Source organism: Diplotaxodon limnothrissa, linkage group LG22 (assembly GCF_057381915.1).
Source record: "Diplotaxodon limnothrissa isolate DT_005_m linkage group LG22, D_limnothrissa_male_GT1.1, whole genome shotgun sequence".
In the NCBI taxonomy this organism is placed as follows: Eukaryota; Metazoa; Chordata; class Actinopteri; order Cichliformes; family Cichlidae; genus Diplotaxodon; species Diplotaxodon limnothrissa.
Window position 1 is genome coordinate 20,589,022 of NC_140616.1, and position 27,298 is coordinate 20,616,319.

The following is a 27,298-nucleotide window of genomic DNA, read 5'->3' on the forward strand; positions in this document are numbered from 1 at the left end:
CTACTAAATACCACTGAGTGAAAGAAAGTCATGCTAGCATTTAATTATTGACGTTTCTTTAAAATTGTAGCTATTTTGACATGAAATATTATGTAAAACTTGTTACAAATAACATTAAGGAAGGTTTGGCTGTTTCAGGTGCAAAGCCTTAATTAACATTATTAGTGGCACCTCTGTTTACCTACCATTTTCATGTAGTGAAAGAGGTCTGTTTATGTAGGTGGAGCCATTGTTAACTGCTTTGTGTTTTACTGGGTGGTGCAAGCTATGACCTCTGTACAGAATCTTTTGCAGTAAATGAACTAATGCAGTGCCAAGAAACAGTATTTGCCAGCTTCCTGATGTTTTCCTGTTTTTTGCACATTTTTCACACTTACATTTTTCACGTTATTAAACAAATGTTTATACTGATAAAAAATAATCTTAGTAAACCAAACAAAATGCAGTTTTTCAACCAAGATTCTATTTATTAAGGGAAAAGCTATCTAAGCCATGAACTGACTGTGATAAACTAGATTTTCTGGAAAGCTGAGTTCAGTTTAAGTAGCCACATCCAGGCTTGATTACTGCCAGACCTGTTGGGTCAAGAAATCACTTAAATAGAGCAAGTCAAAGTGGAGTAGGCTAAAAGATTTAGAAATACAGCACTTACTGCCACAATCTTAAGAAGCAGGTGAGAAACAAATTCATTGACGTCCCTCAGTCTAGAAAGGTTTACAAAGCCGTTTTTAAAGCTTTGAGACTCCAGTGAACCACGACGAGAGCCATTATTTAAAAATGGTAAAAACTTGGAACAGTAGTGAACCTTCCCAGGAGTGGTCAACCTACCAAAATTACCCCAAGAGTGCATCGATGACTCATCCAGATCACAAAGAACCCAGAAAAACATCTAAAGAGTTTATGATTCAACAATAAGAAAGAGCGTGGGAAAAAATGGCAACCATGGGAGAGATCCAAAGAGAAAACCACTGCTGACCAAAAAGAAGTCAAAGGCTTGACTCACATTAGCAAAAATCATCTTCATGACTTTTGGGAAAATATTCTGTGGCATTACAAGAAAAAGAGCTGAACTTTTTGGAAGGTTTAGATTTGGTTTCATTTGGTGTAAAACTAACACCGCATTTCATAATAAGAACATAAAACAGTCAACAGTCAATCATAGGGCTGGTAGTGTGATGGTCTGCTGATGCTTTAGGCTTCAACGACTTGCTGTAATTGCATTTACTGGAAACTGTTAATGCTGTTGTTAACTTGATGATTATTTTCTCTATTTCATAAGGCCTGGTGCGAGATAACAAGAGATAAAAAAAAAACATTGGCTGAAAATGACTTACAGTTTGGGTACAGTCTGTCAGAAATTTGTGAACTAATAATTTATTTAGGTCAGCCAATCGTGATTATCGCTGCATGTGGCGTCATCGCCTCCCAGCCAATGGCGTGACCACGTCCAGAAACGGGGCACCCACGACGTAAACCTTGCAAACATGGCGACGCTCCGAAGACAGTACGGAGATTGGAAATACGACCGATTTTAACCAAGAAAATCACCTCCTCTTCGCATGTTACAATGTGGTGGGGTTAGCCAGAGCCGCCGCAACTTACAGCCTTTTAGACGATGTTTGCAGAGGTAAGTTATCTCCCGTGAAAAAGTCTCGCGCGTGTTGGTACAGTAGTTTGTGGCTGACATAGCTAGTTAGCTTGGAGCAGCTAGCGCCTAGCCCCGCAGGTAAACACGGGAGCCGGGAGAGAGGACTGTTCGCTGCCGCTGTGTTTTCACAAAGCATGTCAGCTATAAGTGGCAGTCAGCGCGGGATTACACCGTTAACGCTAAGTTAATACGACGGGCTTAGGATATCCGCACTGTCAACACTGCGCTGGAATTAGCTCGACACAGGCAATGTCGGTAGTCTGCGTTTATATTATGAATGAAGATACTCACAAACGAATTTCTACATTACAACGAATACAGGTGAGCTGGGCGTTAGATTGGCTGACGGCTAGAGAGACTAACTAAGGAAAGTTACATTTTTGTATCGGCGCAGTTGCGGTCCACTGTTGATCAATCTGCATTGGATGCAAACATTTATGTCGATAATAAACGTGTTGCGCTGTTACACCTAGATGCAGACAGTGTGAATGGTGTGGGAAATCAATTTTCAGGCATTAATGACTGATGTCAAGTTGAGATGTAGTGGATAAGCTTGTCAGTCATACCGGCTTCTTCCCTCCTTTCATACACATCTAAACGGCCTAACGCAGGCTTGTCTTGAAATATTAATAAAGGCCATTGTTGTTGATCAGTGGTTGCAGAGATTTTTTTTTACATCTCACGGGATGCCCCCCAGTTTAGCGACCTGAAAGGACAGCTAAAAGAGCAGACTGCCCACCTCATCTGAGCTGCAGGTGAGGTGGGCAGTCACGTGTTACACTTAGTTGGCTTAGTTGCTATTTGGAAATGTTAGTCTCTGGTAACCTTAGTAAGAAATCAATGAAAGATATCGCTTTGTTTTATGTAGTCCTTTGTAGTTCAGTTGCTTCTGTGAGTGAGTGGCCTGTCTACACAACTTGATCAATTCACCTTTGTATATTGAGTTTGATGGGAGTGCACGTGTGCTCGTCCACAGCCACACAGCGTTATCTCTGTGCTTTTTAGCACTTGCTAAACCTCGTTAAGCTCCCTTAATCAAAGCTTGGTAGATATTAAGTCCAGCATGCTGTCACATCAGGCCTGCTAGTGTATCTCCTCTTCCTTCTACGTGCTGTTCAAGTTGTTTCCCTGCCAAAGAGGCTCACAGCTCTCATGAATTAAGCTCTGTTCAGACCTGTCTTTTCATCCAGACAGTGTGTCTAGGTCATGCCGAGACACGACGCAGCTCACATGATTAATCAGATTTGGAGTTGTTAACAGTCATGATTACTGCAGCGCCTCGATAAGGCTTAAGTTCAGTTCCCACCGCATGCTCATTGGTTGTGTGTTACAGTTTCAGTTCTAGTTGGGTTACTGCCAACCTGATGATCGCTACTAGCTGAATACATAATGAGTATAAATAACCAGTTATTGCCTTCCTGGAGCTGCTTCTCACTGGAAGGTGAAAAGTAGCAGCTGGGGACACTGTTTGTGACAGAGGAGGGGTGTGGCTTACTTTACCCTCCCCAGGGTAATAACAGTATCAAACCACAACTCAGGGGAACTAGACAAAACAAGCTGGACCATTTGCTCATTCAGTTTTCAGGGTCATTAGTATGCTGTTATTAATTTGTAATAAAGTTCAAATCCTGGAGAGAAGTGAACTACAACATTTCTTGTCCTCTCTGGAAATTAACATCATTACTACTTCTGCCTTTTTGATCCTAAGGTTAATATAGCAGCTCTTTGCATTTCAGTGGTCCTGGTGGATTAGGCCAGCACGATCAGTCAGACCCATTTACTTTCTCTCTCTCTCAGGCATGATCTCCCACAGGAGAGCTTTAATGGGCCTAGTTAACCTTTCACCTAATGACTACACTACCCAGGGTTTGCAGCTAAGCACTTGAGGACTTACATTGATCACAAAAATAGAAATATCCACCCTTGAGTAGTTCTTCATGCGTGTGTGTGCACGTCCATGGTGGAAAGTTAGGGAAAAAATATTCTCAGACACACTGATAAGAGGCTACGTGTGAATATCTGAATGTGCCTGGAGTCAAGGGCATCCAGAGCGTTCTTCAAAACACACTGCCTCTGTGTGTTTTACTCCTTTTAAATTCTAGATTGTCTTCTACTTCTTTGTAAGTAAATTTGTAAGAAATATTAAAACACAAATATATAGATTCATTTCAAAATATTAAATTGGTTATATTAAAGTTTAGAAAATAAAAATATGTCTTTGTTTGAAGCCTAGTAAAGTCCACAATTATATTTTTGTATTTGATCCTTGGCCAGCATATTCACACAGGTAATGATTTTTATCCCTGAGCATCCTTTCAGGATGATGAAGCAGGTTTTGACAGATGTTTTTAAACATGTCTTCTGAAATTCTCTTTGAAGCCATGCTGTAACATCCAGCCACTAACAATTTGAAATGCATGAGAGCGGTACTTCAGTGCCCATCTGCATCTGTGATCTCGCCCAGTGCCTTTAATACTGTCACTTTTGTGTTAATGAGTGTCTGTTTAGTGTGTATTGCATAAGGAATTGCCTAGATATTCAGATGTGAGGATCCCTGATGGGCTTGGGTGTTAATCACTGGAACAGATGGTTCATGTTTTAAGCCCTGTGTAAGCTGTAATGACTCACGAGTGTCAGTTATCATCTCTTCTACAGAGCCAAGCCTCCACAGTCTCATCACACAGTCCTACTGATAGCGTGCACATTCACTGCTGCTTACTAGCACCACTGACGTCAAACATATACTTGCATTTCCCTTTTGAACTACATTCAGTCTCTTTCTCAGGAGTCACAGAATTTTAAAGGGTGTAATTGATCAGACTGTATATGCTTCAGTACGTCTAAAAACACTCTTTCTCATAAGTGTACACATTACTTACCTTTTGTGTTATTTATTAAAAAACATGTTTAAGATGATTAATAAGATGATTTGCCTAACTAACTGCTGGATGCTGCAGTAAGCACAGCATAGCTTGTGGTTTGCTCTGGTGAGTACAGTTACATATGTCCCTGTTTTGGTCCTATTTTAGTATAGACAAAGCACAACACTTTACACTCTGCACCAGCTGGAAGGAAAACACAAATAAATATTATATGTATCTAGGAGCTGAAATGCAAATGAAATGCTTCTAGCTAGCTTCAGTTACGTCTTATGTTGGCTCCGTGTTGACAAGCTGCTGTAGTTTAGTGAAGCCACTTGATAGGGAGGCACCTTCACCAAATACAAAGTCAGTGGAAAGTTGGTTGCCCCTCCACCGTTGGCTAAATTTAGTTGCACTCTGCCTTTATTCAGATGTTAGTCACAAGCATTAGCTTTGCTAACTTTGGACCCGGATCTTGTTTAGCAAAAATCTTTAACAAAATCCATAAGTTACTACTACACCATCACACTGTTAGCGTGTGTGATGGTGATGTATTATAATTGTTCTTTACTACCATCAGGCTGAGGATGTAGATTATGGTAGTAAATATGACTTTGTTGGTTTGGCAAAAAGTTTTCAAACTCTCCTGAAAATGTACCTGCTTGGTTCCCTGTGATGTAAGTGTGGGAGGAAATTGAACAACAGTTCAGACTGTTTCTTTGTTTGCACGGCGGTTTAATTTGGATCTCCTTTAAATGATAAAAGGATTCTGGCTATATGTTATAGTTCTCTTGGTTGTGTTAGATATCAGGACACGTGGATCTGTTTTTGATGGTCACATTTTGTGGCAACCTTTCTGAAAAGCATTCCTCTGTGTTGCTACACTCCTAGTTAAATTGTAATAATGGTTCTCTCTGCTGGCCAGCCCTATTTCTCCTCCCAACCCTGCAATCAGTGACTTTGTTCTCGCCCTTTATGACTTAAGGAAGAGGGTTAGTCTAGCCAGTTTGAACACATTCTGCAGCCTGGACTTCAGTTTATTCATATAAGTTTGAGACATTTTATTATAGTCAATGTTCGCAGTAGTTGATTTCTTTACATCCATATAGATCAAAATTGTGCTTTTTATAATAGAGGCAAGAAATTGAGGAAAAGGTTGGAAATTGTCCTTCCTGTGTTTGTGTAGTCAGTTAAGGTGTTTCAACAATAAGAAAAACTGCAATGTCTTATGCAACCGAGATAGTGAAATTATGTCACCCTTGGTACAAGACAGGGTGAAATATAGGGTGGAGAACTGCATGTACCCAACAGGGTTATTACACTGCATATAAATGTCCTCTAATACTTCCTGCCTCTCCCATAACCACATTTGTAAACAAAGTGACAGGCAGGTATGCAGCATTTATTCCAAGGCACTCTCAAAGATCCTGCTGTTCTGTTAATGTGACCCATATGTCTTGGCCTGCACACTGTCAGTGCCTGTCTAGTTGACTCTGATGAGTAAGCAACATCAGGGTCAGAAGGTCCTCAGTGACAGCCATCAGCCTCAGGTTTTAATTTATCCTATTTACTGTGAAACTAGCCTCAGCTGATGTGGTGAGGAGGGACGTCACAAGTTCACCTCAAGTCAGATTTACTTATGTAACACTATTCGTGCGCATATGCGGTCCAAAGTGCTTCAGAGTAAGACTTTAAAAATGCTTTGCTTTAAGATCTGAACCAGTACTAGTGAAGTTATTGTTTCAAATTGCCCGTTATCAGCTTTTTCAAACCTGATCCAACTGAGAGGCTGTGTTTGTTCTAGTTTTATCTGCTCCAGTTCTGGACCAGGACAAACAATTATGGCCAGTTTTAATAAAGACGTTCATGCTGACAAGGTCAAGTCAGCAAGCAAACCCATCTGAACAATAGCAACCAGTATTAGACTGCTTAAATTTATAATCTATAAATTCAGAGATATTGTATGAAGCAAGTGGGCATTGCATTCTAAAATGTACATATTTCACATTTTTTTAACATGAAAAACATTCATAAACATATTGGGCTCTGTAGTAGACAAAAAAGAGAGTTGTACATTGTACTCCTCACTGAGCATTCCTGCGTCTAGGAACTTTGCTTTGAATGAAAAGAAGCTTCATAATTGTCTTTAAACCTATCATGACTCAGATGTTAGGATACCTGTCCCTTTCTTCTTCTTCTTCAGGCCTGTCCCTGTGGGGACACCACAGCAGATAATCTGCTTCCATCTCACCCTATCCTCAGCATCCTTTTTAGTCACACCAAACCTTTGCATGTCCTCCTTTACTGCATGCAGGAATCTTCTTCTTTTCCTCCCGCTTGGCAGCTCTGTATAAAATTTTAGCATGTTCAACTCTGCCACCTGCAGTTCGGTCTCCTGTCTTTTTTTTTCAGTGCAGCCATCTCCAAGTCGTACATCATAGCAGGTTTTTATGACATCGCTGATGTCATAAAATTCACTGGCTCTTTCCTTTTTCTTTTTAATTTATTAATTTAATTTATTAACTTATTTTTAATTAGAGTTCTGCCATACAAACAAAAATGTCAGGCTGAAGTTTGAAATATCCTCCTGTTTCCTCTAATTACCTCGTAAGTACACCTTGCAATAATGTGTGTACACTTACCTGTGTGCTCTGGGGCTGCATGTGCGACATCAAACTATAGCGAGACAGATTAAATTTATTATGAATGATATTGAGTAATGCATCAGTGGGGAAAAAATACCTCTCTATTGCCTATAGCTCTGACCATTGTTGGTCCTTAACGTCATAATCTGTCAATGCATCACAGCAGCTCCTCCACAGTAGCTTGAAGCTTGATTTATAGTCTTGAACTCCTCCATCGAGCCAATATTGCAGTGGGCAATGTGCTGGTGTTTGTGTATTCTTCTGCTATTACAATTGTCACAAACGTAATGAATATTGTGCGGTTTGTTTTGTTGTCGTTGTTTTAAAACTGAAATGCATAAAACCGGTGACACCAGTGCTAATTAAGTTAATAAACAGATTGGTGCCTCACGGTCTTCATGGGCGGTGGCTGTAGCTCAGGTGGTAGAGCAGGTCTTCTGCTAATCGGAAGGTTGGTGTTCATGCAGCCTGCATTTGTTTGCATGGCACAATATGCTTGGGCAAGATACTAACCCCAAGTTGCTCTCCAATGTGTCTGTCAGAGAATGAATGTGCGTGAATGAAAGCACTTACATAGAAAGAGCATAGAAAAAAGTGATTGTGTGAATTGGTAAATGAGTCAATTAGTAAAGTGCTATGATGAGTAGAATAGTGTAATATAAGAACCAGTCCATTTACCGTAGATATAGCATATTTTTACTCCTAAATTATAATGGTAACAAAATGTGTAACTGGATATTATTGAAAGACCTAACATAGCTTTCATATGTGTACTTTTCACATCAGGCTACAGTGTAGAGTGTACATTTAAGCCAGTACTGTAAATTGAGGTTCATTAATTCAAACATGTTCACTCCTCTTTTATCATCATTTATCTAGATCACCGATTCTGTTCATAGTTGTTATGGCGTAGTCAAGTGGCGGAGGATTTCCACTTGGGTGGTCTCAGAATCTCGTCTCTGCTTTTCGCAAATGATGTGATTCTGTTGGCTTTATCAAGTGGTGGCCTCCAGCTCGCACTGGAGCAATTTACAGCTGAGTGTGAAGCACCGGGAATGAGAATCGGCACCTCCAAGTCTGAGGCCCTGGGGCAGACCTAGAACACGCTGGAGAGATTATGTCTCTCGGGTGGCCCCCGAGCACTTTGGTGTTCCCCCAGATAAACTGAAGGTCTAGGCTTCTGTGCTTGGACTGCTGCCCCCAGAACCAGGCCTTGGATGAACTGAAGAAGATGGATGTTTGGATAGCTAAGTTATCTTTTAGCGTTAAGCAAGAAAACTGTGCATTTGCATGTCTGTGGAGCCACAGATTACTCTTCATTATTCTTTTCATTTGTCCATATGCCTTAATAGTATTTGGCACTAATTAGTAGGGCTGTGTGATATGACCAAAACTCATATCCCGATATAAGACATCTGTCGTCCGATAACAATATAAATCACAAAGTTTTAACATTTTTTGTAAATTCTGTGAATCTCGGGCAGCTCGTCTTGCGTGAAGTGTTTCCAGCTGGGCGTCGTGTACCTGGAGTCGAGTGTTTTAACCGATGCATTAAAGGATGCATTTTTAGACATACGTTGTAACGGCTGCCGTTTTCTTTGTGAGTATTTATTACACAGCGTAAAAGCCTGTTCTAACGTTTGAATCTAAGGTTTATTTTTCAGCACCTGACAGCTCTTTTTTGCTTCTCATCCGTAAATACTCTGCATACTCTTTCACGTGATTCAGTTTATTTTGAAAAGTCTCATCAAGATCTTGAGCTTTATTGTGAAAGGTTTATGTGGAACATAAACAAGCAGACACGCGATGGTTTTACCGTCGTTGTTGCTAACGACAACACATAAAAACAGGCGCTTGCCTGTCCGTAGTGTGGTTATATGAAATATGAGCGAAAGAGAGAACTTTAAGAAATTAATATAGCCACTACAGTGACAATCAAAACAATGAAAAACATTGCGGTAAACAGTTTATTTTGCGACACCACGAAACAAACGATAGCATAAAATGAAACGATAGATGTTTTTATATCGTCATCCGATATATATCGTTATATCGAACAGCCCTACTAATTAGTCTAGCTCTGTATCTACACAGTAAACTGACTGGCCTCTGTTTATGGATGTGACACTGTTGGCAGCTAGTCTAATGTGTGTCATCCGACTGGTGGCAGTCGACTGTAACAGTGAGAACAATGTCTCAGTGTCCAAAGGAAGCTCTGTGTGCTCCTCTCTGGCTCCGTCACAGGATTTGTTTATCTAAGGAACTCTAACATGAACGTAAGGCAGCCGAAGATCATCACCACTGATCGTGATGCCTGTCAGTGACTCTATCTGATGGCTTCACAGTGAGAACATTTTTGAAGGCTTTTTTTTCCTTGAACATTTAAGGATCCTTGTATAAGCAGCTGTAACTCATAACAACACATTCACAGCTATTTTCTAAGGTGCCGCGGCCTGGTTTAATATGTGCAGCAGACCCCTCCTGAGGTTTCATACCTGCTATCATGACCTTAAGCATACACTTAGGGGACATAACTTATCAGTATAGCTTGTGTTTTCATTTGTTTTGTTTTTTAAAAAGCTTCTTCTGTACCTGTTAATATGATAAGGCTAAAAAAGGAGATACTCAAGTAACTATGGGCTAAAGTTGGAGCTGGAAAAGGGTTGAAACGAGCTCTGTTTCCTGTACTGACAACAACAGGAACACCATAGGATGTGATTGTACAGGATTATACACACACACAGTTTCTGTCTGACACTCTTTTATGTAATGTCTTCCTGCGCAGACATCTCCCTCCCCTCTGCTCTGTGGAGGACCATTAATGGTCATTATATGTGTTTATAGAATATTATCATCAGTCTAGCTGAGTATGGGGTGAATTGAATTGTGTATTGAGTATGTGTTTTTTTTGTCTTGTGTGTTTCAGGCCAGTCTGTCCATCTGGGGATGGGGGGGTCTTGGAGTTGTGCTGTTCCTCGTCACTTTTGGACCCTTTGCCATATTCTACCTGGCCTTTTATATCTTCTGCTTCATTGGAGGGTGAGCAGTGAGACGTTTGAAGCCAATCTAACCTCTTTAAGCTTCACAGTTAACCACAACACATCAGGAGCTTGGCTCATAAGTTTTTTGCTGATTTCTAAATTACATTTCTGTTTTGCAGGGGCTTTGCGGTCACTTTGCTTTATGGAAAGATTAACTCGGAGAAACACCTGGAAAAGTGCGAGCACTCGTACTTACCACCCACACAAATTGGTATACTGAAGGTAAAATACACGCACTTCGACCTCGCCTGTGCAAACAGATGACCCGGCCTGCCAGATGTCACGGAGGTCACTAAAGTTTTCTCTGATTACTTTACTCCTGTCTCACTGTGGGTTATGTTTTGTCTCTTTCAGACGTTGGATGAGATGAAGCTGGAGATGAAGCCTATAAAAATTGACAGAAGACTCACAGGCTCGAGTTTCATAGATGAACCACTACAGCAGGTGTGTGTTTATGTGCCTGTCTTTGTGATAGGTCTTGTGATTCCCTGTACATGTGTTTCATAGGTAGGGAAGCATAGATGACCAGTTTTATCGTATGGCATACAACACATGGCCAAAGCTCTGTGTCAGTACTAATTGTATTCATTTCTTTATAAGCACACCTTGCCCCTTTCATCATGTCACTACCACAGCAAGTGCATGTTTACATTTTATAAGATGATTAGCTAATAATTTGCAAGAAATTGGTTGAGTTTTGATAAGTATTATTTTCTAAATTCAAAATTTTATATTACTTGTAATGCCTTGATAGCACTGCCTTTAAAGGAGCTGGGTCTAACTTCAGAAAATGACACTCATGATCATTAAAGCTTCTTTTCCACTAGCATCTACTCAACACTGCTGGACTTTGCTCTACTCAGTTTTGGTTATTTTCTATTAAATTTGAGTACCACCTCAATGTAGGTAGAGTTGTTACAGCAAGGTGGCCCAAACATCCTGCGATGTCATTTGATAATTACACAAAAACGGAATACATGAAGATGTTATACGTGCTGCTCGGTGTATGGCTTTTTGTCAGACTTCCTAAAATTAGAGAGCCAAGGAGGCGGCATGCATGTCCATATTCCTCAGTGCCAGGTTTGATTCTTGTGAAGGAGTCATGATTCATGCAGTGACGCCACTCCATTCAGTCTGTTGATGTCACATTTTTGGCTCAGCTCATTACATTAATGTCTCCAGCCCACTAAAAAAAGGGCCTATTATTACCTGAGTGAGACTAAGTGTCAAAAATCATTATAAGGAATTACATACAAATTAGCCCAAAGGCAGTTACAGGAAACTGAAAGAATTATGGTAGAACACTTTTTTTTACTTGTTTAACATTCAGACATTTACAATAAAAAGTTTTAGCTAATGTGGGTTTAAGAGAGGTTTAATCAGTGCCCACCCAGCTAAGAGTGGGCAGTGCACTTGTGATAATGGGACAGCAGCTACAGGGAGAAGCTTAGAGAAGGTCCCTGCCTGACAAATGCTAATACTCCAGACTTTTTGGATTCCGGCTCCTTTAAATCTCTGTCTGACCCATCAGCTCAGCTGGCCCAGGTCAGTGACTTAATGGCATCAGAGAGAAGTACTGGCTGTCAAACACTGCATGACCCAGTAACGTCTGCATTTCAGGTGTTTTCTTCTGTGAGCTCTGTGTCTTTCTTGTGATGTATTGTTTTGTCAGAGCAAAATTCATTTTTCCAACATGCCAAAAGCAGGAAAATGTGACATGATTCAATTATAAAATGACTTAATTAAATTATTTTGTGTACCAGTGTCGTGCTTTGTAATAGAAACCATGTTGGTGGTACATGTTTCCAGCGGCATTCTTCACATTAAGCAGAATGAAGCTCCTCCGGTGTTGTTAAACGTTTATTTTCTGGCACAGCTTGCAATGTTTTGTCTTTATTTCCCCAGTTTTTATATAAAAATCCTTACATCTGTCACACAGTGACTTTTTCACAGTGAGATTCTTTTTATTGTTTTATTAGACAACTAGTCTGACATCATTGGAAACTCTGTACGATTACACCAAAGCTCTTTGTGTAATTTGTCCTTTGTAAACTGTGGACATTGCAGACTGTGACATGTGAGACATGTGATGCAACAGTGTATGTACTGTTTTTGTTTTTTTTTTAAACTCATCTTGACACATTTGCAAGTTGATCGTCTAACTGATGGTTCCTATGCAAGCATTGCAGAATGGAAAGAACGACTTTGTGGCTTGTGTTTATTAGTCAGTTTCTCTTTCCATGCCGCTCTGTGATTACCACACTTGCAGCAGAAAACTTTTTAGCACGTCCTCAGCAAAGCGGTGTGGCCGGCAGAGTTAAGTGCAGACACAGCAGTTAGTGCCGGTCAGATGACGCTAACGGCTCTAGCATGGCATCTCCTCTCTCCTTGCCCGTTTCTAGGAATTCTCATTTATCTTTTCAGTTCCATGTGAACCTTGAGATCTTGCACAGAGAAATGTAAAGTCGCACAATGCTGAATCTTGCGCCCTGAAATAAATGTGTGGTCACTATTTTCTGACACATTGTCTGGGCATTTTTTTCCCTCTTGTATGTGCTCACATAAGCACTTTTTTCATTAGTCACAGCTCCCTCTCATCCTGTATTGCACTGATTCATATTGTAGCTTCAGCTGATGGGACTTCCACACCCTTTCGTTTTAAAACCTGTAACTTTTTACGTGGTTTATACTTGGCATCCACGGCTCCAGTCAGAAACATTGCTGGTGTAGTTTTAGTTAGAAAAGTCCTGGTTTGTGTTTTATTGCAGAATTGGTGTCCTTTTTTTTTTTTTTTTTTTTTTTTTTGGTAAATGATTTCGCAGACAATCGTGTCATCAAGGAATTTTAGTGTTTGATCTTATCGGTCAGGTTGAGGTTTGGACTTTCTCTGACTTTCTGTCCTGTTGCATGACCCAGTTTGATCCAGGCTTAAGTGGCTTAGTTGTTGGACAGATGACACCTTTAACCAGAATACTTGGGCATGCAGAGGAGTTCACGGTCGACTTAGTGGCTGCAAAACAAGCCAATATCATCACCCCTCCACCACTGTGCTGACACATGGTATGAAGTGTTTGTGCTGATTTGCTGTATTTGGTTTTCGGGGCCAAATGTCTCCACTTTGGTCTGGGCTGTTCAAAGCACATTGTTCCAGAAGTCTTGTGGTTTGTTCAGATCCAACTTTGCAAGCCTAAGCCTTGTTGCCTCACATGGCACTTGATTAGCAGCACCTGGGTGTTACTGACCCTCAATAGCTATGAAAGCAGTAAAGTTGTACTTAGTTTTTGGCAGCTGTGAAAATTACCTTTTGCACATGACTGCTTGTTCCCTTTACTGTAGCAATATATACAGTTATTCACATTGCAGTCTCTCCCAATCTCTTTTATACCACCAAAGCCCTGTTTTCTACCAACTGAGGGGGTAATGTGGTCTGAGTTCAAGTGGCATAGATATTGTCATCAAAGGGTGAATAAAACTGTATCTGTATCCATGTACTCCCATCTGTGCATCCTTAAGAGAGTATAATCCCGAGCCCTATACTTACAGTAACACTTTCATCTCATTTTTGAATTAAACAAAGAAGTCTTCAGTCTTCCATTAATGTTGTGTCTCTGTAATGTTTTGCACAAACAGCCAGCCCTCTGCTTCCTGTTTACTCAGCTCCTGTGTAATTGAGCTGTCGTGAGATTTCTGCTTACCGGCAGTTTATCAGTGGAGATTATTTCAGAAAATGTGATTAAAATGGTCACCTTGGCATTTTGACTTTTAATCACTGTTCTTATCTACTTCCATGTTTGTTCGATGAATCAGAGGGTTATCCAGGTTTGTGTTGACAATTCAGTCAGATCCCTCTCTCTAGTTCTCACTTCACTCAGTCTGAATTGTCTTTACAGAATTTTGCCTAACTCCTCACTTTTTCCTTATGTCTCTTTAGGTGATCCAGTTTGCACTGAGAGACTACATCCAATACTGGTACTACACCCTGAGTGAAGATGAGTCCTTCTTACTAGAGATCAGACAGACGCTGCAAAATGCCCTTGTCCAGTTCTCCACACGGTAACACACACACACACACACACACACACACACACACACACACACACTCAAACGCATTATATGTCTAATATATTTAGCAAAAAATCAAGCAATCTATATTTTGTGTATATTTGTATGCAAAGGTCCAAAGAGGTGGACTGGCAGCCTTACTTCACCACTCGCCTGGTGGACGACTTTGCCACACATTTACGTGTTTTCAGAAAAGCCCAGGATCGCCTCGGTGACAGAGAAGACAAACTAAGTACGTGCATACATCACACTCCCTGCACTTATTAACGTGTTTGCCATGTCTTGAGAGCTGTTTTAAGAATAGTGACGACTGTAACTAAATAGTGATTTCTGAACAGGGGACATAACAGATGATCTGATGGAGTCTTTCTTTGAGGCTGAGGTGGAGATGGAAAGGAAGATTTGTCGAGATGTTGTGTGCACCTCACACAAAGATGAAGAAGGTAAACACGCCTCTGTTTCTGGCCTTACATTTCACAGTTATGAGGAACTTTTTTGTTCTAGCTTGTAACCCTGTTCTGCATGTGTGTGTCAGGGTTTCTTCGGGACTTGTGTGAATTGCTTCTGTACCTGTTACTACCTCCTGGAGACTTCCACAATAAGAATATGAGATACTTCCTAAGGGTGAGTGCATGAAAAAAAACTAGTGTGAGGTGCAAATAAGAGATAAAAAATGCATATGTATGCCATTAACCAGTGTTTGTGTGTTCATCACAAAAAAGCCACATGCCAAATGCTGCCATGTTGGTTGCCAGGCCGCCACGGCATCCCCCTGAATGTGCTGTACAGTGACATGTTTGTAGTGTAAATTACAGCGAGCATGCCTGGAAATACACTGTGGTGTGTTTTTTAGGAGGTGCTAGCGCGTGGTGTGCTGCTTCCTTTGATCAACCAGCTGAGTGACCCAGACTACATCAACCAGTTTGTCATATGGATGGTGAGGTTTAACACCACCCCAAACTGTCCAAGAAACAGTTTAATTTAAGGGTTGGGAGACCAAATGAGATTTGGTGCTGGTGTTTGTAGCTGTATGTCCTGTTTTATGTGTAGATCCGGGATAACAGCTGTAACTATGAAGCCTTCATGAACATCCTGAAGTTAACAGATAAGCCTGCTGAGCTGGAGGCCGTTAGAGACAAGGTGCTGGAGGAGCTGCAGTTTCTCCGCTCCCTGGACACTGCTGGAGACGGTGGGCGCTCGCTTTTTTCTTTCCATTTGCATCAGACACACACACTCAAAACTGATTGTTTTCATTCAGTAACTACAGAATGTTAATTGAAACAGCACACTGCTTTCCTCTTCTGCCCTGATGGCTTTTTGTTTCTCTGTCCTTCAGACATTAACGTGATCAAGAACCAGATCAACAGTCTTCTGTTTGTGAAGAAGGTGTGTGAGACCAGGATCCAGAGACTGCAGTCTGGCAAGGTGAGAAACTGCAGGGGAGTAAACATGCATCGCACAGCCTTGTCTGCACAGGTGTCAGCTGGTTTTGCTCAAAGTCCGCGTTGGTTATGTTAATGCTTTGCTGTCTTCTTCTTTACTTATTCGGTTCCTGTGTTGTGTAGGAGGTTGATGCCTTTAAGCTGGCAGCCAACTTTGGAAAGCTGTGTGTCATCCCGCTGGATCACATCCTCGTCCACAACATAGCCCTGCAGTTCTTCATGGGTAAGTGCATCAACACCTCACGTATCACATAGACGCCAAAGGTCACTGTAGTTATAACTCTGAACTTTTCTGTTAATCATATGTTTTTTAAAGCCCTAACACATGAATGTTAGGGCTTTAGTGTAGGACTCCAGCCTCTGTTTTTTTTTTAGACATGCTCTTTTGCTGTCGCTTATGTCGGTGTGAGAATCTTTAAAGGTTGGAGAATTCCCATTAGCCTAAACATAATGACAAAAACAATACAATACAATACAATACAATACAATACAACTTTATTTATAGAGCACATTTAAAAACCAACGATATACCAAAGTGCTTCACATAAAAGAAAATAAAACATAAATACTATAGGACCATAACAAAGTACCAAATGTGCTAACAGGTCAATGTCACTAACACACAAGAATAGCATAAAATGCATATCAAGTAAAAACATGTTAAAAGCACAAAGCCATAAAAGATATGTATAAAAGGGAAAATAGAGTAAGTGTAGGAATCAGATACAGGCATTAACGAGCAGGAAAGGCAAGGTTAAATAAAAAGGTTTTTAACCATGATTTCAATGATTGGATAGAATCGGATGCGCGGATGGCAATAGGAAGGTTATTCCACAAATCGGGTGCAGCCAAGGCAAATGCACGGTCACCTCGGTTCTGACATAAACGGTAGTAACCAGACCGAAAAGCAGCGCACATTTCAGTGCTTTATTTCGGTGCTTTTTTTTTTCCTGAGATGTCATACACTTTGGATTCTAGCCAATCATTTTACCTTTCCAAGGATAGTAGGCGGGCCCAGGTACGTACGTTCTCTTAGAGCAGAGCTACAGATTAAAAATGCCCAAGGCGAAGCGGTCAAAAGTCTGGCTGTACTTCACAGCAAAAGATGCAAACTCAGCAGCCTGCAACAAGTGCTTTAAGATGTTACCTCCTTTGCACAGTATCACCTGGAATCTGATGAAACACCTGGCGACGCATAGCGTTTTTTTAAAAGTCGAGAAATGCACCGTATTTGATACCTTGCTGCAAGACCTCACACCGAGTGCGGGTGTGGTGCCTGTTATCGGACCCGGAGTTAGCAACATCCCCCAAAAACCCGAAGAGGAGAGTCCTGGCCCCTAGCCCTGTCAGTGTAGCAGAAATGATGACGGATGATGATGGCAGCAGCAGCCGTTCTTCTCTGCGTGAGTAGCTTAATGTTGTTCGTGTGTAATTTACGTTGAGTAGGCTAACCACGTTATTAAATTAATGCACGTAAGGTGAACTAGCAAACACCGTCGTAGTTACATGCGGCTGTCTTCCTGTTTGATGGCAGATGCTCCCTTCACCCTGGCAAAAAAGGCTAAAATGACCAAAGAAAAAGTGGAAAACAGTTAAACATGAGAGGTTTTTGGACAAAGTTTGTGTTCTCCATTCTTTAAGCACCGGTTCGAGCACCGGTTTACGCACCGGCACCGTTTCAAAAGTAGCGGTTTGGCACCGGTATCGGATAAAACCTAAATGATACCCATCCCTACTCTAGACTTCAGCTGAGATCTTGGCTGCACCAAGAAACAAAAACAAAAGCATGCTAACGTTTATGCTGCCTAAAATGTTTTAATTTGTGACACAGCATAGGAAAAGTCAGAATGAAAATCCCACCTGTGCACAAAAACAGCCAAGCAATGCTGCAATTCTAAACAGTTGGACTCTCCGATATCTCCAATATCATAACTTCACCGTCTCCAAATGTCTCTTAGAACTGTCTGACAATTGATCAGTGTCCGATCCATAAACTGTCAATAAATCACTCGCCTTTTTTGCCCCAAATGCTCAATCAGCAAACACTCAGCTGTGAGTAATCTAGAAATTTTGAGGGAAAGACATTTTGTGCTATAGCTTGGTTTTCAAATGCCGTGTAACATTTTTGTACATAGATCAAAGCAAAACTCAAAACTAAACAAGTAGAAGTTTGATATCATAACTTGATCTTTAGAAACGAGGCTGCCAGAAACCAGAGGCTGCCAAAAATACTGAGTATAAAACTTACTGGCCGTGATTGCCGTGTATGTATGTGTAGCCAGAGTCTTAATCATAAGCAGACACCTGTGAGTATATCATATGCATCATATGATTTAGGAGACTAAATGCTGTCTGTCTGTTGACCCAGACTTCATGCAGGCAGCGGGGGCCCAGGCCGAGCTGTTCTTCTGGCTCACAGTGGAGGGATACAGGGTGACGGCGCAGCAGCAGCTGGAGGCCATGCAGAGCTGGCAGAAGGACGGCAAGAAGCAGCCTAGTGACACTAAAGGGCTGCTGAAGGCAGCTGCACTGGGTGTCTATGAACAATACCTCTCTGACAAGGTAGCTGAAAATGTCATGCATCCACAGCCTCCTCCGATATTTTAAGCCAGACTCATTTCAGCTATATTTTACACAGTGTCTGAACTTCTCTTTTAGAAACAGGGACGTTTATTTATAGATAAATTTAAAGAGCTGTCTTTCATTTCTGTAGTTATAAATGTGAAAAGTTAACCTCTTTGCTCTGTCTGCTCTAACAGGCGTCCCCCAGGGTGCAGGTGGACGAGGCATCACTAACAAGGCTTGGGGAGAAGCTACGGAAAGACGACCCCACGCCAGAGATATTTGATGAAATCCAGAGAAAGGTTCCCCCCTCCCTTTGTTTTTGTTTTTTTTTCCTGCTTGCGCTGCATTTTCCCCCCCAGTCTAACAAATACTACTGCTTGTACTTTACAACAGGTGTATGACATGATGCTACGCGATGAGCGGTATTACCCGTCCTTCAAGCAGAGCCCTCTCTATGTCCGCATGCTTGCAGAGCTGGACATGTTGAAAGAGCCAAGCTACCGAGGGTCTGACGATGGTGATGGAGAGTCCTTTAATGGTTCTCCAACAGGAAGCATAAACCTAGTGAGTCCTTTTCATTTAATATTTATGGGTTATCTGTCTGTGCTGTTTATTATTATTAGTTTATGATGATTTGTTTCCTGTGATTTCAGTCTTTGGATGACTTGCCCAATTCCTGCCATGATGAATCTATGCACCTTCATGCCTTCATCTCTGACACAGGTACGCCAACCGAGTGGTTTAGTTTTATATTCTTCTAACATGTTGAATTGTGTGTGTGTGATTTTTCTTTTGGATATTGGGTATCTGTTACTTCCTTTTAGTCCTTCCCTGCATGTTTTCTATCAGCATTTCACCTCTAAGCTCGTTTCATCTGCATGTGCCTGCTGTTTCGTGCCACATTGTTCCAGTATTCTTTATTTCTATCACTCCATTACCTTCACTACTTTTCTGTTTTTCCTTTTTCCCCTCCTCCCTCCCTCACCTTTCCTGCCATTCTGTTACACTTTTCCTCCCTTTTATCCCATTCATACACACTTTTCCCCTCTGCTTGCTCTTTTACTGCCCTATATTACACCTGCAACACTTCCCTTTTGCCCACTTCCTGTCTTTCCGCTGCTCTTTTCAACCCATCCCCCATTTTCCAATTCCCTATGTTGGATGTATTACCGGATCGGGTAGCTGATGCTTGTCTCCCCGGCTTCTGGGGTGCTGCAGGGGTGTGCAATGACCACGGTAAGACCTACGCACTGTACACCATCACTGTGGTTAGACGCAACCAAGATGGCAGTGAGGATGCCTGGAAGACCTACCGCCGCTACTCAGACTTCCATGACTTCCATATGAGAATCACTGAACAGGTGTGTGTGGGACTTAACTCTATTACACCACTTTTACACGGTTTAAAGTAAAAAACAAAGGCCGGTGGTGCCTGGTGGCTGACGTGACCGTATCGCCATATTGATGGCACAAGAGAAAAAAAATGTTGGAGGCAAGTTTGTGAGCCTAAACGTCAGACTCACTGGAATTACTTATAGACACACTGACCTCATTATTTCTATCATAGAAACTTTGGCCTGGCATCCAACATTGTTACGATAAATGTAAACGTGACAGAAAATAAGGGAAAGTCATCAGCTGCATTTTCTTCTTCTGAGTCTCAGTTTGTAATCTTGCTCTGCTTTAGTTTGAGAACCTGGCATCAATCCTCAAGCTGCCAGGAAAGAAGACCTTCAATAACATGGACAGAGACTTCTTGGAGAAGAGAAAAAAAGACCTCAATGCTTACCTACAGGTAATGTTGTTATGTGATAGTTTATATATGTTATTCTTTTTTATTGTCATGCATTTTTCCTTCCATTAATAGTTCTTGGTGCGCATTTGTTGCAGTTGCTGCTGAACCCAGAGATGGTGAAGGCCTGCCCAACTCTGATCCCTTACGTGTATGACTTCCTAGAGAACAAGGCCTATAGCAAGGGCAAAGGAGAGTTTGCACGGAAGGTATTTCCTTTTCTCAAATGCAAATACCTGTTTAACTGTTGTGCAGTTTTTTTTGTTTTTTATTTTAATTACTACATATATTATAGTAGATGTTATATGTAGATATTGTGTTATAACGTTTTAGTATGTTGGAGAATCATTCATTACTGATCAGCTGTTTATTCACCATGTGACTGGCATTTTGTCTATAAAGTACATTTTCTGCTTTTGTTTTATTCCCCCATCAGATAGACACATTTGTGAACCCTCTGCGGAGCTCCATGAGAAACGTGTCCAATGCAGTAAAAGCCTTCCCAGACAGTTTAGCAGAGGGAGTGACCAAAGTCTCCGATAACATGGGCCGCATGTCAGAAAAACTGGGTCAGGATATCAAACAATCCATACTGAAGGTAGAACCGTTTAATACTGCAAGTGTTTTGAGTTAACGTTGTGAAGCACGGGCTTCGCTTGATCCTCTGTAGTCGTTAATCTAACCTCTGATTTTCCCAGGTGCCTCCAATCCTCCCCAAGTCTGAAATCGACCCTGAGCACTGTCGAGTCTCTGCTCAGCTCGATGACAATGTGAGCAAAGTCCTTCCAAAGTTTTCTTGAAATGCCTCAGAGTACAAACATCGGCTCATCAGTTAAATGTGATGAGAAACTGCTTAAAAAGTTCCCACTAAAATGAGGATTTGAAAAGCTTTTATCCTTCTGCCATTATCTTTGCTGTTAGGAATAACCCTGTAGATTTTAATTCAGCATTCTTTGCGTTGACATGTCTCTGCAAAAGTCTCTGATGTGAGTCAGTGTGCTGCTGTTTCATTCCTTTAACCGTGCTTTAAATTAAACTGCTTCCAGGTGGATGATAATATCCCACTCCGGGTAATGCTGCTGCTGATGGACGAGGTGTTTGATCTCAAAGAGAAGAACCAGTGGCTGCGCAGGAATATTAAGAACCTTCTGCAGCAACTCATCAGGGCCACATATGGGGACACAATCAACAGGTGAGTGTCACATTAAACCTGCAAAAAAGACTGACATACAGTTAAAGGTGGGAAAATGTTATCACTTATACAAATAGTAGTTTGAAATATTTAAAGTTTGCTTCTTTCTGTAGGAAAATCGTAGATCATGTGGACTACCTGACGTCACCAGAGCAGGTGGCAGATTACGTCAAGAGGTTCAGGTAACTCATCGCCTTTTGTTTTAAAGACCTCTGATTAGTCAGAGGAGTACTGTATAACTTTTAGTGCTCCGCCTCCGAACAGGGATTCCTACTGGCCCAATGGTATTCTAGCTGAGACCCCGCCCCGCCGGGACAAGAACATCCGCATGAGGACACGAGTAGCTGCCAAAACCAGCCTTCTGGGAATCATGCCAGGTGAAAACACACACACACTCACACTTTATAAAGCTAGCACCTAGCCATAAATAGAGACAACCACATCTACTTACTCATTATCTTTGAAGCATTCATACTTAAAATGAAAAGCAGTTCTCAGTCCCTGCTTGTCCCACTGAATATGGAAGTAAAAGCTGTGAGGAGGGAGGAATCTGTGACATCTTTCTGGGTGTCACCAACAGCTTTTTAATAAAGGGGTTTAATCCACTGCTCTTCTGTGTACTACCACTCCAAACTATGACAAACAATTTCGATGTAAGACGATATCTGGTATGTGTGAAGAAACGATTGAAGTACAGCACAATAGTATTCTAGTTTAGGAGTGAATCTGGAGTAAGTTAGTGAGAACCACCCAGAGACTGACCTCTGTATGATTTGTCCAAGTCTGCTTTTAAGAAATGACTGAAATGAACTCACTGCCCCCCTCTTGTGTCCAGGCGGTATAAATGCTGTTTAACCATCATTTGTTCAATAAGCTAATTATGAGTCAGCGCACTAGAATGAGGCAGAGAAAGCATATTGGAAAACTGAAAGGGTGACATCAAACTAGACCATTTTTGCCAGTTACACACTTTCCTTGATGGTTTGCACCTCTGATAAAGCACAGAGCTAGAAATATATTTGTACACAGAAAATACAAGAATTGAGAGGCTGTATTATCAGGTGTCTATGTGAAGGTAGCCAAGCCCTAATGCGGTGCAGTGAGGACATCTGTATGACTCATGCTCACTTTTCTTTAGTGCCATATCTTTACTTTGTTTCTGCTGTCAGACTAAAAATTCCAGTAATATTAATGCGAACCAAAGGAAAGGTGGAATTCTTTGCAGTGCTGTAAACTCATACAAAAAATCAATTTCATTCAGTTTTAATTATTAAGCGCCAAATACCTGTCGCCTTAAAAGTAAAGATGCTGAAGCGTTAGAGAGAACAATAAAAAACAACAGAAAACTCCCCCTGAGCAAGCATTTGGTGACAGTGGGAAGGAAAGACACAGTTTTAACAGGAAGTAACCTCTGACAGAACCAAACTTGTTCACGCTGCTGATATCTACGTCTCCCTCCCCCTTCTTCCTCAGATGAGCTGAAGCACATCATCGGAGCCGATACCACGAGGAAGGGCATCCTCCGCGTCTTTGACATGTTTCAGTACCAACCCATGAACCGTCGCCTAGTCTACGTTTTCCTGGAGGGCTTCCTGGAGACCATGTTCCCTCAGTACAAATTCCCCGAGCTCTTTGTCAAGCTGCACTCCCGTTCGCCACGCATCCATAGATACAACCAGAAACTGAAATCCACCTCCCTCAAGAGGTGACAGGAGAGGACAGAGGCAGCAGGACAAGGGCCGATAAGATACACAGACTTGAGAGCTGAGGATGTGAGTGGCAGTGGTGGGGATTGATATGACTGTTGTTGAGGGGGGTGTGTGTGTGTGTGTGAGAGAGAGAGAGAGAGAATTCTGCCCTTCCTCTTCCCTCACACATTGCTGAAGGTGAAATCACTCTATTTTATCTGGCTGATTATTTCTGTCAAGACAGAAACGAAGGATGTGTAACACTTGGACACACGCGCAAACACAAATCTCATAATTTGCACCAAGACTGAACTTGGCTGTGTTTTCTTTTTAGTTCCCCTGCTCCATTTGAGACTTTTTTTGTTGTTGTTGTGTTGAGCGTCATTCTGGGCCAGCTGATGCTGCTTTATCATGGTCCAGAGAGCCCAACCACAGGTATCGTTGTTTTTAAACTGCAGGACTCAATAGCATTAGACCCACACCTTGCCTTACCTTCCTGCTTCTATCTGTTGGCCAGTGCGGTCCTCCTCCACGTCAGCGAAGTGGCCGCACAGCTGTAATCAAACCCACCCTCATGCTGTAGACATCTAAGCTGCAAAAATCACTTGCAAACTGTGTTTTCGCAACCAAAAAACGTCGATTGCACTGGGTTTAAGAGCCGCTGTTTTTAAAATGTGACAAATATCCTTTTTTTTTCTCTCCTCAGCCTCAGTGCTTGTCTTGACTTTCTTCCACCCTTTCTCTCTCTCTCTCTCAAGTCTTAGATCACCTGTACTTCCCTCGATCATCCAATCAAAGAACCCTTTTTAATGCTACTCTCATATCCTGCAGCAACCAAAGCTCATGCTGTTCGTATGTGTGTGTACTGTTCTGACATTGGGGAAACATTACTGTGTTTCATATCACGCAAAGAAAAAGAATGCAACGTTGACCTTTAATGACCCTTAAGGTGAGGCTGTGACGACACACTGAGGTGTGTTATTGTCAGGAACTATTCAAGAATGTACTCTCTGGTCTGTTCTGTATCTGGCTTGAGCAGAAGTCTGTGTGTGTGTGTGTGTGTGTGTGCGTGCGTGCGTGCGTGCGTGGTTAGCACAAAGATGCAACCCTCTTCTGTCAGAAACTGTGCCAGTGTGAGCTAGGGGAACCAGCCTTAAGTCTATATACAGTGTACACTGATCAAGAGATGCACGCTAGAGGTAGCTCTCCTTCACATGACTGAACATAACAAGGAAATCAGGACAGAGATATGGAGATGTGTCCCTAACCACCTTTGGTCAGAGGAAAAACGACTTGGATTTGGTGCAATATTTTTTTCTTTTCTTTAAGGCATGTGCATTTTTGAATCATTGTATTACTGAAAATTATTTTAATAGTAGAAAAAGCGAGAGCTCTTTTCCCAGAGATGTCCTCTTACCCCCGACAACTTAACATTCCGTTGTTATAAAAGTACAATGTTTAATTTTACAGACTTGTTTTATAAGTCTGATTTTTCTTTTTTAGATTTGTTTCTTTTTTTTCTTTTCGGTGTGCAGGGGGTTATTTTCCCATTTATCCCCAGCTGACTCTTGCAGAAATAATCAGAGATGATTATTAGACTGTGGCGGGGGGACAGCTACTTCAGAGGTGGCCTTGAACAACTGCTCTTTCTTTCATGCATTGAAGCCTGTGAAGTGTGAAAAGAGGTTTGTTATTATGAACTGACCGCTGAAAAGACACCACCCCCCCCCCCCCCCCCCCCCCAAAAAAAAAATTGGGTGAGACAGGTTCACAGAAGAGCTGTGTCTTGTGACCACTAGAATCACTACTAATAAGCACTTACTGTAGCAAGTGTGGGAGTCCCACTCCCCCATTGACTAAACGGCGCCCCATTCTGCTGCAGTCATTGGACGGAAACTTCCTCGTCTGCTGTGATTTGCTTGCACCGAGCTGCCCCGATGGACTCTGATTGGCTGAGCAGGACAACATGGCTTGGACTGGACTGGAGCCTCGCTTACTGGGAGGTGAATAATGTGTCCCTTATGATGGCGAAGGCGGTATCACCTTTAACTTTCTGCACACCTCTCCATACAGGAAGGCTCATGTTTTTTTTAACCCCAGTATATATGAATATGATAATGAAAATTGTGCATATCTGTGTACAGTATGTGTTAATAGTGTGCCTAAATGTACTGTCAACTCTATTTTCATATTTTTCTTTAACCTAAAAAAAAAAAAGAAAACATCAGGATGTCATGATCATTTTAAGCAACTGAAAAATGACTTTAGGGTGTTTTGGTTTATTTTGGCATCATGCTTATCAAAATTTTCCTTGTGAGCATTGTGCTCAGAACAGTACAACACTAATAAAAAGGTAACTCCGACTAACTGAACAACAGTGTGTAAGTATTTGCTTGCAGCATTTCTTTTTTTGTAAAGACTCCATTCAATTGGAAACGGTATGTAACTGCTATTTTTTTTTTCACACTGCTGAAGGGTTTCCTAACAGCTTCTGGAAGATCAGTCACATGAGGCGGACTTATTGGTGCTCTGGAAATTGGAAAGTCCTGCAACAGGTGTGAAGAGCTTCTGTGTGAGCTGCTATAGTGTGATAAGTAGAGATGGACCGATCCGATATTACGTATCGGTATCGGTCCGATACTGACCTAAATTACTGGATCGGATATCGGAGAAAAATAAAAAATGTAATCCGATCCATTAAATATCACGAAAGCATCTCACAAAACTTGCAACACGCTGTAACTCACCTCAGAACGTTAGCACGTCGGAGCAGTATGCATCACGTGATAGAGCGGCTGTGGCATGCGGGACCTGTCGGTGGTCTGGATAGCATGTGGAGCTTCGCTAGCAACCCGGCATTTCATCTCCGACAAAGTTATCCCCGAGAGAAGTAAAGCAAGTGTGTAAGTCCATCTCTGAATGTAAAGCATTCCTGCGTTAAGCTTAACAAGCGATATATGGAGCGACTGCCTCTCCTGCTGCTACTTCAATCATGAAACTGCTTAATGATCAGCTGATCGGCTTTTCTGTCGCGAGTCCGTGTCTCTTGTTTGTTTTTGTCCCACTTTGCACCAGAAAGAGGAAACCAGCGGCTGAACAACAGCAGCACGTTTAAGCTTGATAAGCTGTTGTTAGAAGTTATTTAATATTACTTTCTACTCGAGGATCTTTTTCTACGTAGCTGACGGCTGGTAACTGTGCAGGGGCGGATCTAGCAAAGTTTAGCCAGGGGGGCCGATAGGGCATGAACAGGGAAAAGGGGGCACAAAGACATACTTTTCTTTCTTATTCTCATTTAAAACGTCTAGCTTTTAATAAATAATTATCTGACACCCAAAGTTTTAATTTGATGTAAAATGAATAGAAGTCAATTACTGTATATAGTGACTATTAAGTCTAATATATATACCCTAGTAAGCTATAGTACTTTTTCCTTTGGGAAGGTACCATCTGTGCAGTCTGCAATTTTGATGAAGAAAGATGTTGAATCTATTTAATATTTCTTGAAAAATAATTGATTTCTGTGCATTTTTTTTCACACTGCATCAAATTAAGGTTGATTACGTCGATTAAGCATCATGAGGTGGAGCGTGAGGGGTGGTTCCCTATTTTTTATTTATTTATTTTTGTTGTTGCTGGGAGTTGGAACCCTATTAGTTAGGTTGCTTAATATTTACGCTAAGTACTCTTTAAAATACCAGAATAGGGAGGATGGTGTAGGTTTAAGTTTATTAGATTGATCAGTATTGCTGAACTATGAAATATTTTTTTTTGCATACAGGTATAACAGAATAGCTTTAGTGTAGTTGTTGTTTTAAACTTGAGTATGAACTTATACAAAATGCAGCAAGATATTTAAAAAAAACAGTTTTGTTGATTAAAACACACTATATCGGATTCATATCGGTATCAGCAGATATCCAAATTTATGATATCGGTATCGGACATAAAAAAGTGGTATCGTGCCATCTCTAGTGATAAGTGCAGTCCTGACTCTTTGGGCACTGTTTCTTTATCAGTAACACAGATGGCTGCCACATGCAGCAAAAAACACAAATGCAAAGTATGGAAAAACAAACACAGGAGCAGTAACTGACAAGAAAGCTACAGAAGTTAAAGTTAAATCAGGGTCATGTGCTTTATTAAACAGAGTTAATTCAGTAATCTTTTTGATAATCACCATGTCGACTCAAGACTTGAACTGTTTTTAATACTTGGGAGGTTGTCCTGAGACATCAAGGCAGTTTGACCTATTTCACTGTTTTTATAGTAACTATTTAGTCACAAACTGTGTACTACCTGCAGAGGTTTTGAACTGTAATCTCCAGGTAGTGTTCCAGTGATATACTAGTGAACCAAGAT

The 27,298-nt window shown here is 41.3% G+C and overlaps 1 protein-coding gene across 2 annotated transcripts; it reads left to right on the forward strand.

Annotated features, from left to right (window-relative positions):
* Window positions 1-1,483: 1,483 nt before the first annotated feature.
* On the forward strand, window positions 1,484-24,664 carry snx13 (sorting nexin 13). 2 transcript variants are annotated; one of them, XM_085345875.1, is made up of 25 exons: window positions 1,484-1,627; window positions 10,081-10,193; window positions 10,315-10,417; window positions 10,550-10,639; window positions 14,127-14,248; window positions 14,371-14,489; window positions 14,596-14,700; window positions 14,793-14,881; window positions 15,111-15,194; window positions 15,308-15,446; window positions 15,594-15,682; window positions 15,823-15,922; window positions 18,068-18,261; window positions 18,459-18,563; window positions 18,658-18,828; window positions 18,918-18,987; window positions 19,447-19,625; window positions 19,952-20,059; window positions 20,155-20,265; window positions 20,493-20,654; window positions 20,755-20,826; window positions 21,103-21,248; window positions 21,362-21,430; window positions 21,513-21,625; window positions 22,722-24,664. In XM_085345875.1, the coding sequence occupies exons 1-25, from the start codon at window positions 1,616-1,618 to the stop codon at window positions 22,955-22,957; spliced, it is 2,901 nt and encodes a 966-aa protein (XP_085202001.1). In that variant the 5' UTR covers window positions 1,484-1,615; the 3' UTR covers window positions 22,958-24,664. The 2 variants fall into 2 exon arrangements, with proteins under 2 accessions (XP_085202001.1, XP_085202002.1); XM_085345876.1 differs by having other exon boundaries at window positions 19,483-19,625.
* Window positions 24,665-27,298: the final 2,634 nt, after the last annotated feature.

Bases quoted from the DNA above. Each gene is read 5' to 3' on its own strand.
- snx13 (XM_085345875.1), top strand. The intron at 18,988-19,446 runs GTACGCCAACCG...CGGATCGGGTAG, and splicing joins TGCCTTCATCTCTGACACAG to CTGATGCTTGTCTCCCCGGC. The intron at 20,655-20,754 runs GTAGAACCGTTT...TGATTTTCCCAG, and splicing joins TCAAACAATCCATACTGAAG to GTGCCTCCAATCCTCCCCAA.